This window comes from Myotis daubentonii, chromosome 2 (assembly GCF_963259705.1).
Source record: "Myotis daubentonii chromosome 2, mMyoDau2.1, whole genome shotgun sequence".
NCBI classification, from domain to species: domain Eukaryota; kingdom Metazoa; phylum Chordata; class Mammalia; order Chiroptera; family Vespertilionidae; genus Myotis; species Myotis daubentonii.
The window spans coordinates 33,915,773-33,931,751 of record NC_081841.1 but is presented as its reverse complement, the minus strand read 5'-3'; the positions used below and the strand labels follow the sequence as shown (position 1 = coordinate 33,931,751).

At 34.5% G+C, this 15,979-nt stretch overlaps 1 protein-coding gene across 5 annotated transcripts in view; it reads left to right on the top strand.

The window, feature by feature from the left end:
• SOX5 (SRY-box transcription factor 5) overlaps window positions 1-15,979 on the top strand; it is a 980,574-nt gene that overhangs the window by 620,099 nt on the left and 344,496 nt on the right. For 3 of the 5 annotated variants that reach the window (XM_059682385.1, XM_059682383.1, XM_059682384.1), the window contains one exon: window positions 11,726-11,957. In XM_059682385.1, the coding sequence (XP_059538368.1) occupies window positions 11,727-11,957 (231 nt within the window). In that variant the 5' untranslated portion in view covers window position 11,726. The remainder of the gene's footprint in view (window positions 1-11,725; window positions 11,958-15,979) is intronic. The other 2 variants (XM_059682387.1, XM_059682386.1) reach the window with 1 other exon arrangement.

The following is a 15,979-nucleotide window of genomic DNA, read 5'->3' as shown; positions in this document are numbered from 1 at the left end:
ACTCAGGAGGTGAGCACTTTCACGCTGACTCAGAGACCAGCCGTATGACTCCAGTCTGGCGCTGTCACGCCTGGTTATGGAAAGGCAAGAACAATGCCTCCCTTGAGAAGGGAGAAAAAAGTCCAGTGCAGTCACAATTTTGATGTAAAATTTAAATCATCCCTCCACATCCTGTGGACTTAGAGCTGTCAGAAAGGCAAAACCCATGCTCAAATGGAAAAAGCTTTTTATTTCCTTAAAAAGTATGCCCTCTCTAACTATAATGACGAGTTTTTAGAACCACAAATCTTAATGCTAAATCATTCAAAGTAATTTCTAAGTAATCAGAACAAAAGGACTTTGACATTTTTAGCCTGTGGATGGCTGAAGTTAAACATTCTTTGGGTTTCTAATTAATGACAAATATATAACAATATAGGAATTAAATAATTAGCAGCAAATTAGTCTTTATAATTTTGATTTTTTCTTCCTAACTCATGCATTTTAGTCATTTAGTCATTTACAATATTTAAAGGTTTGGTGATTTCTATTTTGTTTTCTATACATAGATCTGATTGAAGTTTAGTGCATTTGATGATTAAAAAGATTATGTGATGAAACGAATAATTCAAGTATAGATGTTTTGAGATAAGGAAATAAAATTATAAAAATTATTAAATGAGTCAACTAAAAATAGGTGTATTTTTGGTTATGTTTAGTAATGAGTGCTTATTGCTATAGTCTTGTATTGTAAATCATGAGGCAAGTTTTAATAATTTTTTTCAAAATAATTATATAAAAGCATTTGCTAGCTCTTCTCTTTATGAAAGTGACTTTGTAGTCACCAGTTATGCAAGGTCCCCTAACCAGTTTTCCTTCAGCTTGTCAGGCTCATAATGAGCTCTATCTTTTCTAGCTAGTACAGCGGTTCTCAACCTGTGGGTCGCGACCCCTTTGGGGGTCTAACGACCCTTTCACGGGGGTCGCCTAAGACCATCAGAAAACACATATATAATTACATATTGTTTTTTTGATTAATCACTATGCTTTAATTATGTTCAATTTGTAACAATGAAAATACATCCTGCATAGCAGATATTTACATTACGATTCATAACAGTAGCAAAATTACAGTTATGAAGTAGCAACGAAAATAATTTTATGGTTGGGGGTCACCACAACATGAGGAACTGTATTAAAGGGTCTCAGCATTAGGAAAGTTGAGAACCACTGAACTAGTAGAACACGGTGGGATGAGTACAGTAGAATTTAATTACATTTAATAATCTATAATCTTTATACCTTTTTATATATCAGGAATACTATTGTTGTAGGCATTTAGTAAGTGTGGATTAATTTTTTAAAAAATACAATAAAGCATGCAGACGAACAATTTTTAGCTGGCAGATAAATTCATTTAGGTCAGTTTGAGCTCCAGAGCCCAGCTATTAGGTTACTCACAATAAAGCAATCTTATTCATAAAAGTTTCTTGGGGTCTTCATCTAATAACACATGTCCTAAGTTTGGAATGAATTTGAATAATTTATAATTACTAGTAAAACAGTAAGAGAAGAAAGTATGAAGGAATAACATTTTGAACTCTGAATTGTTGCAGAATGGAATTTTGCTTTCATACAACATTTGTAAATGCCTGCCTTTAGTATTTGTCTCCCCTGTTTAGAAAATAAAAACACATGGACATTATAAATTTAATTTTATTGCATAGCATTTATGTTAATTCAAGCACTTCTGAAATAGTCTGTGTCCAACTAATAAAGCAGCACTCATTTCCTTCAGGTACTGACAAGAATTGTATTTTCTTTCTGATTCTTTCCTTATCTCTATGTAACTTCCAAATGTTTTTCATTGTATTTTCTACACATTCTATGGAGAACCCTGCACCTCTTTTTCCCCCTCTTTTTAATTCTCCCCTCCTTTCCTGACTCTTTGGTGGTTTGGACAAGGCTGGGGAAATCTATTTGGTAAGAACAGAGATGCTAGTAAATAGGAAGACAAAAAGGTGGAGTACAAGATAAAAGTGATGCCATTCTTATCAGAGAAAAGGAATAGTAATGAACTACTGGACCTCAATACACAGAACATCTCATACACTAAGCATGTGATGAGGTAAACACCGGAACAGCCTTGGTAAAGGTGAAAGCACTGGGTGACTACATTGTAATGAACACAGTTTTAAATGTAGTTTAAACTTTTGTAATATTTCTTACACTTTTTATTAAATTCAAATTGTATTTCAGAACAAAATAATACATTTCTTCTTAAAGAGCAGTGGTGCAAAAATTACTTTTACTTTTAGATTTTAATGTTATGGTAGTTTTGTTTATAAATACTAATAAAAATAAGTGTCTTCTCTGGAGAAATGTATACTAGTAGTAAGGATTAAAAGGGAGTCCAATCTTATGTATTATTCTGTGTTGTCTGTTTTTATATTTCTATGAAATCTGTATTTCTACTTCCATTTATTGTTTATGCCAGGATCTGATGAACTTGATCAAACTTCTAAATAACAATATAATGAATAAGGTTATTGTATGTGGGAAGCAACATGTTGAAAAGTACAGAGAGTGACATATTCTATATCAGAAATTGATGACAAAGAGGATTTAGAGAAAAGAAAATAAAATGTTAAGACTACATATTTACCACAAACCAATTTTCTATTTAAAGACTTCAGATTATTATATATGACAGGGGGGGTTATAAAATATACATGGAATGTTCTCAGGGCAACACAAAACTGAGTCTGAACCTGTAGGAAAATGAAGTCAAAACATGTTATAAAGAAAAAGAACAAACCATAAGATATGTCTAATAATTGAAATTCATGGATAAGGGTAATGAAACTGATATTTTTAAATAAAATGATAGGCTAAATTTGTGAAATTCTTTGTTAATAAATCACTTAGAAGAATTAGCTGTTTCATTCATTTGAATCAAAACCTGTCCATATATGCTAAATATCTGTGTTGATTTCCCATATTGAGTAGGTAACATTCTATTGTGAAAATATCTTTGATAAAAAGTAGCAATTCATTCCTAATCTTTTAAATTTATTTCAGAGAGGGAGGGAGATGGAGAGAGAGAGAGATAGACACAACAATAATGAGAATCACTGGTTGGCTGCCTCCAGCAAGCCCCACACTGGGGATTGAGTCACAACTGGGCATGTGCCTTGACCAGGAATGGAACTGTGCCCCCCCTGCTTCATAGGTCAATGCCCCACCACTGAGCCATTCTGGCCAGGCTCATTCCTAATCTTGGTTAGCCTTCCCACATCAACTTTAATTACAAAAGGAGCCAGATGAGTAAATGTAAGTGTCCCGAAAAATAGTCTCATTGCTAAAAAAATTTGAGTCACATAACTTCTAAAAAAAAAAAATAGTATAATCCTTGGGTATGAAGGATTGCCAATTATTATTTTATTTTGTAATATCTCATATTCATTGTTCTCATAAGGAGATATATAAATTCAAATATTTGCAGTCATTGTAAAAGTGTTCTGTTATGCTTAAAATTTAACATGAGAGAGTAAATATTTAAAGTAGACATTTAGGAGAGCATTTAATGGAAGTTATAAATTAAATAAATGACATGATCCAGAATTTTAAGAGTTCTTATTCAGAACATTTAGTGTTGTAGAATTGTTAACAGAAGAACTAGTTAATTTTCTTATCACTGACGTCTCTTTATCTCTCTTCTTTGTTCAGTCCTTTTTATGCACTGGTCTCCCAAACTAGGATGGACTGTAAGATTCAGATTATGCTCCCCCTCTTCTCTGTTTTCTACTTATTTTTCCCTTGGAAAGAGAATTCTGTTCTTAACTGCTGTCTCTGATAGTGCAAAGAACCAGTAGTGTAACAAAAGGTATTTAACCATTTTATGACTCAGTTTTCTCTTTTATAAAACAAGAATAATGAAAATACTGACTCGGAGCATTAGGGAACATGTCAGTGGTAAATAATTACGTTTATAGGCTAACTCTCTAATTGTGTGTTTAAACACTGCATGGCCTTAGTTACTTCCACAGAAGTCCCATATTTTCTGATTATGTGCTCTTTCTTTTGTTTTTTTTTTATCCTGAATTCAACAAATGTTTATTTCTAAACTGAATTTCACATCTCCCTCCAAAATGGCCATTCTTTCTAATTTATATAATTATCTTAATAGCAGTATTTTCTAAAATATACATTCAAGTAATCTATATTTGAATTATTTCACCTTCTTGTTCTCTATCTCTACTTCCTACTTTAAACTGTTTATCAATTACTAACTTCTGGGGGATTGTCTTCCTAAAATATGATTTTGATTATGTCAGTGTGTGACTCACAAACCATTACCAGTTCTCCCTGCCTCAGTGTCAATTTCAAATTTTTGTTTAGACATTCGAAATTGGTAGGATTTTAGGGTTAAGGTTATGGTTAGAATCATGATCATGTTCTACCTTTCGTTCTTAGTTTCATTTACTCCTCTTAGAATCTACTGCTTTAACCAAATTATTCTACTCACTATCCCAAAGCATTCTTTAAGTTTCTTTAATTTGCTGTTGTCGTTTCTCTTGTCTGGAATCTTTCTTTCTTCTCTGTCGGCATATAATCCATCTTTTATTACCCAGTTGAATTCTCATAATTTATAGTAAGCATTCTCTGATTATTTGAGCAAAACAGTATCTATTATACTCCTAACATTTATTTTAAAAAAGTAATTTACCTTAAAATACTCTTTATTGATTTCTTAATTATGTCACTATCTAAATGCACAAGATAGCCTTTCAATAAAAATTTTCCAATAATTAATGAATGGATGAGTGGGGTATATGTCTACTTTCATCTAAACTATACTGCATTCAGGGTAAACCAGAAGGGTCTTCATATCTAAATTTCCTGTGTCCCCATAACACAAAGTTAATTTGCCTGACTCAAAGTAGACACTCATTCAATTCATTTATTTATATAAAAATACATTGAATGCCAACCACTTGCTAGGAATCATGCTCCATATAATTAATTGTATCTCATTCAGCATAGAGTATTAGACTATTTAGGGGGTAATGCAGAGCAATTGGAAAGACATGTATCATATAGGTAGTTACATCCTTAGTGTTCAACTGTTTTTGAGGAAAAAACAAAAAAAAACACAACAGGTGAAATGGTAAAAAAAAAAAAAATAGACCTGTAATCACCAAAATCTTATTATATGCAAGACAGTCTAAATGTCATGGGAAATTTAAGGAATTAAATAGGACATTCTTGCTTTCCAAGTGCTTGTGTTTAGCTTTAGATACTGTGTATGCTAAGTAGAAAAAGAAAAAAACAAACTATTGAATAAATGTCACAGGTCATACTGATGTTAAATTTTTCTTGTGGACTACTCACAAGAGTTGATGTCGCTTGAGGTGGGCTGAAGTTGCTTCAACCCTGGTGGGAAAGAAAGGCTTTGTACAACAGCTAGAGTTTGAGTTTGTCCTTTATAGATATTTATTTTTTTCAAGTTGTTATACCAACTACCATAAAATAAATATTATGGCAAAAGAATAACCAGTAGAAGGCACTGCTTCCTAGGACTTTATCTCTGAATTAACCAGTCAAAGCTTAAAAAAATTTAGAGAAAGAAAGAAACTTCAAAGAGAAAATATTATATAAGGAAAGTGAATCCTATCCTGAGTCTTCCATTTTTTTGTTTCTTCCAACAACACATCAATTTCCAAAATAATTAGAGCGAAGGACATACCCGAAGCAGTCAGATTTAAGTTCAAAGCAGTAGGTAGATGATTCCTCAATAATAGGTTTATTAATAATTAATTATACAGGTTTTTTTTAATAAAGCTACTTCACTTTTATAATCTTTTACTTATATGTTTTAAAAAGAACAATTGGATTTTTTTTCACAAGTTCTTTAAGAATCTAATTAAACTGGGTTTTGCCCATTCATTCATTTACGTGGAAACTATTTTGAAAGGATACGGTATGTCTGAGCTTGATTTCCTTCTTTCTGACCATATGAAGACATTGTCTAAGCATACTTGTCCTGTAAGACCAGACCTTACAACCATCCATAGAAAAGAGTAAGAGAGTTGCTGGTTTTAGTTAATAGCTTTCATGTAACAGAAATGTATTTAAACACTACTATTTTCAGAAACAATTCTAAGTACTGGGTAAGTAGCTGTGACCAAAATGAAATCCGCCCTCTTGCATCTTATAGTGGGAGAGACAGATAATGAACACAGAAATAAATATGAAATTTGTCACGTGATGGTAAGTGCTAAGAACAGAGCAGAAAGTAAAGAGCAATAGAGGGGGGAGGAGGTGCTGGTTTAGGGGGAGTAAGCAAGGGGGGCCTTTCTGGGAAATGATGTTGGGATAGAAAACTAAAGTGAGGGATGGGCACCTGTACATCTGAGGTGGGAGGATTTTAGATTGAAAACAACAAAGCAAAACACAACAACACACAAAAACAAAACTTTGAAAGAGAATTGTGTAAGTAAGTGGTCTATTCATTTCCTGTTGCTGCTGTAACAAGTCATCACAAGACTGTGACTTCAACAATACCACTGTATTCACTTATGGTTCAGGAGGTCAGGAGTGTTACAATCATGGTGTTGGCGGGATTCATTCCTTCCACAGGCTCCGCGGAAGACTCTGTTTCATTGCCTTTTCTAACTGCCAGAGGCTGCCTACATTCTTTGGTTCATGGCCCCATCATCTATTTTATTTTTTTTCTAATTAGATGCATTGGGGTGACATTGGTTAGTATGACCCACCATCTATGTTCAGAGCCAGCCGTATAATCTCTTATATCTTTTCATCTCTGTCTCTGGCTGTGACCTTCCTGCCTTGCCCTCCTGCAAAGCCCTTTACGACTACTTTGGGCCCACCCAGAATATCCAGAATAATCTCATTATCTCAAAATTCTTAAATTAGCCACATCTTTAAAGCCTCTCCTTGCTTAGTAAGGTAACGTATTCACAGACTTCCTGGATTAGGATTTGGAAATCCTAGGTGAGAGGCATTATTCTGACTAAGGTAAATGACTTGGAAACTTGACAGAGCATTAGATCACTTAGAAGCTGTGAAAAATTCTGATACCCCGTGTGTGCTCAAAAAACAATAATATCAGAATGTTAGTGAGTGTGACCCAGGTAGCACTATTTTTAAACCTCTCTGTATAATTCCAACGTGCATTAGTTTTTTGTTGCAGTCTCACACCCTTTACCCTGCTCTAAGCTTGCTACATGTGTCTGCATACATTGGGGACATCCTGCCAACAGAGTGATTACAGTGCACTTACAGAACCTTTGGCCAATAGCAGAGGACTCCAGAAGTTTTAAAATTACTTGAAGATACGTATTAGAATAGCCTGATTGTGCACATTGCTACAGGACAAGTAAAGGAAAAGCAACTCCTTGTAAAAGCAAGTTGCTCCTTGCAAGGGAGGCTATTTCTTTTTCTTTTTTTCTTTTTAATTATGGTGTTATTGATTTCAGAGAGAGCAAGGGAAAGTGAGAGAGAGATAGAAACATCAATGATGAGAATCATTGGTTGGTTATCTCTTGCACGCCCCCTACTGGGGATAGAACCCAGGCATGTGTCCTGACCAGGAATGGAACCATGACCTGACTATTTCTTATCTATTCCATTCATGTAACGTGGAACTTGGTCCATATTCCTCCATCTGCTCCTTTATGAAAGTAAGACTGAAGCTTAAATTTATGTCGCGCTTTCTAAAAGTATCTCTGCATCTTTGCTTTGATCATTACTTCCTACGTGAACTTTCCTCTCCATTTATCTCACCATTCCCTGAAGCATTCCAGGATCTCTCGTCCTCAGGAAGCCCTCAGGTGCTTGGCTATAATACCATTTTATCCTTAACTAGGACTGTCTTTCATTATTTTTCTCCCTTTATTTAAAATCTTCTCAACAAATTCATAAACTTTTTAAAGTAAAGAACCCGAATTACATGTTTTAATTCCTATTAGATAAATATTTTGCACATAGGAAATGGTCAGTAAATTATTAATGATTTCCAATTCCCTTTAGTTCTGGAATTAAACATCAGTTCTTTTAAGAAGATTTTCTTGCCCGGCTGGCATGGCTCAGTGGTTGAACATGGACCTATGAGCCAGGAGGTCACTACCACGGTTCAATTCCCAGTCAGGGCATATGCCCAGATTGCAGACTCCATTCCCAGTGTGGGGCATGCAGGAAGCAGCCAATCAATGATTCTCTCTTATCATTGATATTTCTAGCTCTCTCTCTCCCTCTCCCTTCCTCTCTGAAATAAATAAAAACATATACTTAAAAAAGATTTTTTTGTCCACACACAAAGCTGAGTGAAAGGTTATCATTATGTCATCATAGCTCCACCAGTTAGTTTCACACTGGATTATTATTATTATTTGTCTCATGTCATTTTCTTTGAAGTCTGAATTGTGTGTTCATTGGTAAGTCTAGCACCTAGGAATCGCAGAAATCATCTCTGACTGGATATATATCAGAGCATACCCCAATCTAGACCCTCAAATTGTTCCCAAGTATCCTTCCCAAGTATCCTTTTAAGCTACAGCCATGTAGCTTAAGCTGCAGGATAGATAATAGATGGAATTTTCCGCTCCTTTCTTAAGGCTTTTAGAAATTAATGAGGCTTTTCTCTGTCCAAAATTAAAACACTTTATTAGATAACAAATTAGGAATCTAAAGTTATTGGGAATTTTATTATCAATATTCTTAAGAACTAATATAAGTCAGATTAAACATGAATAATGTGGCTGACAGATTGATATCTCTGTACATAATTTGTTATTTATTTTATTTTTCTGACTTAGTAGCCTATTATTGAACTATAACCTTAGTCATTTTATTGTATTGAAAAATATTTAAGAATTCTTTTTACCTGAATTGTGTAAAAATACTCTCAAGTCCAAAACATTATGAACATTCTATAAGTCTCTGAAAACGGAATTGAAAGAAACATGAAATATGTTGTATTTCAGGATCAGTTGCCTTCTGCCACCATGACTCCTTCATGTTTATTGTTTTATTCCTTCTAATTTTTGCTTCATAGGAACATCTATTTATATAGAATTGTTAAATATATTTTTATATAGTTAAGTAGATATAAATACTTGTATATAATGATTATCCAGCTGTACATAAAGATAAATTAGATTCTGAAATGAATAAAAGCTTTGAGAAGAGTAGTGATAACTATCTGCCTAGTGTCTACTTTTGGACTTTCACTTTTCATAATCATTGTTAATAATTATATTAAAGAATGACCTACCTTTTGGGTAATTCTTTCTGAAAGTGATAGAGTTGTGTATTATCTTAGAAAAGGCCAGTTAATCCAGCTTTCTGCTTTGATAACCTGGAGGCTGGCTCTTGCCAATAGTCTGGAGGTTTTACAGTAGGAGACTGGACCTAAGAGGGAGAGAGACACCAGAAACCAGCTTAGTAATCCCAGCAAGAATGATAATGCCCACACAAACCAAAAATACTGTGGTTTGTACTAGTACAATAAATGCCTAATATCCTTGATGTCTAACTGCATGTGAAACCAAGAAATAATTAAAAATTCCCTTATTGATTTATTCTGATAAATCACAAAGACCTTAAAATATTTTAAATCTGTTCTGTCAGCCCATTTTTAATATGGGAATCAGAATGTTGCTTGTAGAGAATGGAACCGGAACAGTGGAAGTTAAATATCCCTAATATTTAGAGTTATTATGTGTAGTTTAATATACCAATTTGGCAATAGTTACAGTGTTGCCAGTGAGACTAAGCCTATTCTAATTCTGTGAACTCTAGCCCCTTATTTCCTTTCTCCATACTTAGAGTATCCAGTCTACTTGAAGTAAACCTTGGTAATGAGATCAGGAATAGTTCAAGATACCTGAAATGTCTTGGCTCAGTCTACTTTAGACAGTGCTTACATGGTAGCCACCCACATTTCCTCAACTCTGTTCTTCAGCAGATCAAGACCCCCAGCTATTCACATATCTTCTTTAATGCTTGCTAATGCAGTGTTATTGTCAAGGATAACTGGCCATGGACCATTTCTCTTTTAGGAGCCTTTGTATTTAATGTTGATTTTACAGTTTAACTCTTAGAAGGCAATCTGCTTTCCTCATTTGGGAGTTGTATGGTTTTGTTTTTGAGAAGGGTGTGGGCCATACTGTAGTTTTGAAGTTTTTAAAATAAACAACAGCTATTGTTTTTTGAGTGTCTGTGCTAAATGATCTACAAGTCATTTTTCGTATGATACACAGTTCATTCTCAAAAAAGCATTACAACTTGATATTACATCTTACTTTAGAGATGAGCAAATTGAGGTGGTGTGATTAAAGTCTTACAGTTTGTAAATATTTGGAATCAGTTTTTTAATCAGTGTTTGTCTGTTTCCAAAGCCCTTATTTTTTTATACGGTGCTATTATTTCTTAATAGAAGGTCTGCAGTACTCGAATACTTTTCTTTTGAAACTTTTAACACTTAACACTAAGAAGAGTATTATTCAAGAAAGAATAGTGGCATCTCTTTTAGTATTATATTTTAAATTTAAAAACCAGTGATATATATAAAGGAAGTGGTGTTGCCAGTAGTTAATACCCTGCCTCATATCCCCCTAGTCTGGATAAGAATAGATGTTTCTGTAAACACTCCTTGTTGAACAAAACATACAGCTTTTTCAAGGTCATATCAAGTGATAAATAGAGTTTATTTTTTATTAAAATTTTTAACTATATATATGTCAGTGCACTAAAACTTTTAATGAGAGAAAAAAGAACTCTATTTAACTAAAAATATCTGCACATATTTTTAACCTTGGATTATGTTACCCATCAGATATACGTACAAAAAATGTTTAATTTATCTAAGTGCATTGTCAAATAGACATCAGCTTTGTCAAACAAAACATCCATATTTGATTTGTTTTCCTTTTACTTAGGTATCTAAGGAGTTAAATATTCTGATAAACCATATCTAAATCTTACATAGAATTTTGGAAAAAAAATTGAAATATTTTTATATCCTCATCTCTTTTACTATTTTGCAAATTGGATATTTGAAATAAATGCCTACATTGGGTGATTTAGCAGTTGAGGAAAGGTAAATTCTCAATTGTTTCAAGATTAATAGTGATTTTAAAATTTATTCAATTCTTAAGCTTTAAACAAATGTCAAACTTTTTGTCATGTGTTCTGAGGTTTACATATAACCAATATCTCTATATTTCACAATGATCTTTTAATAAAATGCACATTTTATAATGGCAATCATTTATTTATTTTGTTTATTTTTATGAATTAAATTTTAGCTATTTCTCTTCTTTTAACTCCCAACCATATTTGCTATTTTGCTATTCATAAACATAGACGTTCTGTTTTCAATAAGGTCTATCAGAGTGTAAAACTAGATGGGTATTTTTCTTTAAAATGGAATGGTCTTTCATTATGCAGTATTCTTAGGTGAATTCTCTTGTTTAAGAAGCCAGAATACAAGGGAGTGCTATATTAGTGTATTATTCTCACAACAAACAAGCACTGTTCTGTTGCTACCTGCTTGGCCATTGTTTCTGACTGTGTGTGCTTTGCAGTGGTATTTGGATGGTTTCCTGCTCTCTGCCAGCACAAAAAGGCATTTCTGTTACAATGGCCCCTAACCACACAATGACAGCATTAAGGATTTATGTGGAGGTTTCATTATTTTCTCCTCTTTTGTTCCTTCCAGGATGTCTTCCAAGCGACCAGCCTCTCCGTATGGGGAAGCAGATGGAGAGGTAGCCATGGTGACAAGCAGACAGAAAGTGGAAGAAGAGGAGAGTGACGGGCTCCCAGCCTTTCACCTTCCCTTGCATGTGAGTTTTCCCAACAAGCCCCACTCTGAGGAATTTCAGCCAGTTTCTCTGCTGACGCCAGAGACTTGTGGCCACAGGACTCCCACTTCCCAGCACAATACGATGGTAGGTTTCTCAAGGTCTATTGTGCCTACACTCACTTTTTGACCAGTTCAGTCTTCTAATAGTTTGGCTTCAGTCCTTTGCTTTATAATTGTCATCTACTTAATAGCCATACACAAGATTCACTCCCAACATCTTTGAATTCTAAGTAACTTGATTTCAGTAGGGAGTAAAAGATATGGTATTTTTTTGTTTTTATCCAGAACTCTGATTTTGAGATACTTACAATTTAATTTGAGGGGGAAAAACATGTAAATATAAGAATGATTTTAAAGTAACATTTACAATTAACAGGAAAGTTAGATGTTATACTATTTCTAATAAAAGGTTTTTTTTTTCCAGAGTTACAAGATAGTTTGAAGACTTCCACCATAATAAATCACTGTGGGGGTTTTTTCTTTCCATTTTTTGCTTTGCTTGGATTGGATTTCAGTATTCCTTAAAGTACTGGAAATTTTATAGAAGAATATATTTCATAGAGACTATAGTTTTCTAATGGGACCACACCAATTTCTAATTCAGTCCCATTCATGTTGTTGTTTTGATAATTCAGTAGTTTCCTGGTGCATCCTGTTCCAGAATTTGAAACTCAGGATAATTTATCTGGCCTCTCAGCCTGAGGTCTGGATCACTGGGAATCCGTGGTTTCACGGATGAGAAGCAAGAAGGCAGCATAGCATCTTTGGCTGAAGCTTAAGCAGCAGACACACACAAATAAGGCTTTTAGGAACTTCAATACGGAGAATCAGCTAGTTGGCAGGGCGACAGGGCGCTTAGCTGCCAGTAAAGCCACCCTCACCTTTACAACATGGCTGCCGGGGTGGACGCCACGTTTCCGTGCCCTCTCTTCCTCTCCACCTTCAAGAATGATAGTGCCATTCACTTTAACCAGATTCCACCACAAAAATGTGTCATCACACATTCTCTTATCTTTAAAGACAGCTCTGATCCTGTTTAAGTTCTTTTCTTTCTCTAGGAAGTTATTGTACATCATAAAAGTTCATGGTACTGAAATATGTCCACTTGTTTATGTGATTGTGTTACTTTATGGGGAGTTAAATCAGCAAGAATCAGGTGTCTTCTAATAGCTGTGAAATAAACACCAATCTTTGATAGTCACATTAGGTTTAAATACTCTCATTCAGCATTTTGAAAGCCTTACCGGTAAAAATTTCTCTGGCTATTTAACTATTTGCAATATAGTGTTGTGTGTTTTTTGTATGTGTATGTGTGTGTTTTTTTTTTAACCAAGAATAATGTTTTAGCTACCACTTAGCACTTTATAGATTTTAAGCATGTTACATACGTTAACTCGTTTAATTGTCACAGTGTTCCAATGAGGTGTTGTTATTCATCCCATCTTACAGGTGAGGGAACTGGGCTCAGAGAGGTTAAATAAACAGCTACTACGTGGGACAGCTACTACCAGGCTTACCCAGGCTGTCTAGCTTTGGAGTCCATGCTTACACACATTATAAGCTCTTCCCAAGAGCACTGGCATATTTTATTTTCTGACTATTTTTTGTTATTTGGCAAGTTAAACCATGCTACCTATAATTTCCTCTTTCTCCCTCTATTATGAGTTTATGTTACTTATGTACAATGAATACAACCTTTTGGCTTCCCCTCAAAAAGGTAAAGCTAGGAAAGGAAAGGGGGAAAACAGCACAGTGCAGTTCAAGGTAAAGATGTTGGACTCTTCACTTGACCTTGCATCACTGCTAAAGGCATGTTCCTCTCAATATTGTGACCATTGCTCTCTCTTAGGAAATACCCTATTGAGAGTGCTTCTTGGTTTGGTTCTCTTGTAATACTACCATAAACATAACCACAGATTTGAAGGAGTGGATATAAATAGTGATGACTGGAAGAAAACCACAAAGATAAAGGGCAGGTTATTTTAAGTATACTCAAGGGTAGATATAAGAAAGTATATTAAATTGCATACTGTAGTTGGGGGAGTGGATTCTGTGATGCAGGATGTATAGGAAAATGAAACCATTCAGTGTGTAATGGAAGTATTCAGTTCCACTAAGTAAAAAGTATGAACTGCCTACTTTATATCAAATTGTTTGTTGAATACTATGCAAATAGATTTCAATTGGATACATCCCTCTCCTTAAACAACTTCCTCTAGAGAAAAAGTTCTTTAAAAAAATTATACATATATATACTGATTTCAAAGAGAAAGGGAAAGTGAAATATAGAAACATCAATGATCAGAATCATTGATCACCTGCCTTCTACACACCCCCTACTGGGGATTGAGCTTGCAACCTGGGTATGTGCCCTGACCTGGAATTGAACCATGGCCTCCTGGTTCATAGGTCAATGCTCAAACACTGAACCACACCAGCTGGGCTTGAGCAGACGTTCTTAACTAAGGTATATGGATCTCCTGAAAATGAATGAAGAATTCTGAGTATGAACACATGTGAGTAGGAATATGGTTTTCATCAGATTTTCAAGTAGATCTGTAACCCAAATAGGTTAAGACCTGCTGTTCTAGAAGTTAAAACAAATGACTTTAGTTTTACTGACATCAACACTCATAGTTTTCTCTCAATATATGTCCAATTGGTTTCAAAATTTCTTTCTGTCTCAAACATTTCTTGATTCCACCACCTTTTCATCTCTTGAGTAACAGTTGGAGGAGTCCCCTATGTGATCTCAAATGTTCAGCCTCTTTCCTTTCCTGTCTTTCTTTCAATTTCCACCAGGCTAGTTCCCCTGAGAAAAGAGTTGGATTTTTTACCCGACTTTGGAATCCAGTGCATGTTCTTGTTGCTTACAGTATTTAGTCTAAAAATCTTTCTCTCAGTATAAAATTTTATATAGACTAGTAATTAACTATGGCTTAAGTCTCCTCTCCTGCCACATCCTGCAATGATACCAATGCTCCAGCCATCCGAGCATTTGATTCATCTTCATAAACATATCGCTTTATTCATAAACATGATCCAGCTTTATTCTTTCCAACTGTAAAACCTCTCATTTTTTATATTTTACCTTCCCAGTGAATTGTGCATCTCCCACAAGACTGGGGTCAGAAAATGCTTCTTTTCAGATACTTTCATTGATCTCCAAAAGCAGAACAGTTGCTGCTTTATTCTTTTATCTATGACACTTGTTTATATCTTTTTTATGGCCTATATTATAATGTATGTGTTTATGTGTCTGCTTTTCTATGTATTCCTTGAAGGCATAGTCATATATATTTATATTTATGATATCCAGCATATAATAGATAGCTAATTTATTATTACTGATTAAAGGGAAGATTTAAATCATTACTGATTTAATGGGAGATTAAATATATACTTTGGGGCAAAGTTGTTAAGACACTTTTCATGGCAAATATGCTGAATTTATAGAAATTTTAGAACTAAAAAAGAATCTATGCCCTAGCCGGTTTGGCTCGGTGGATAGAGTGTCAGCCTGCAGACTCAAGGGTCCCAGGTTCGATTCAGGTCAAGGGCATGTACTTTGGTTGCGGGCACATCCCCAGTAGGGAGCGTGCAGGAGGCAGCTGATCTATGTTTCTCTCTCATCAATGTTTCTAACTCTATCCCTTTCCTTTCCTCTCTGTAAAAATTCAATAAAATATATTTTTTAAAAAAAGAATCTACTAATGCAGTATATTCTGAAAACAGGAAGTATGTCATAATAGCTATGATATTTTCAACTATTAAGCTCATTAAGTAATATTTTACCCATTTATCTAAATTATTTAATATATTTATAGAATTGTTATTCAACACAAATACTTTATATTTTTGTCTGAATACTAGGTCTTTGTCATGTTCACATAACAGGTCATTTTATTAAAGTAGAACTATACATTTTCTATTTTTTTCCTATTCAATATCTGTGAGAACAGAGAGACTGTTTCATGGTCTTTATCTCATACTAGGGGCCCGGTGTATGAAATTCGTGCACTGGGTGTGTGTGGTGGGGGAGTGTCCCTCAGCCCAGCCTGCCCCCTCTCACATACTGGGAGCCCTCAGGCGTTGACCCCCATCACC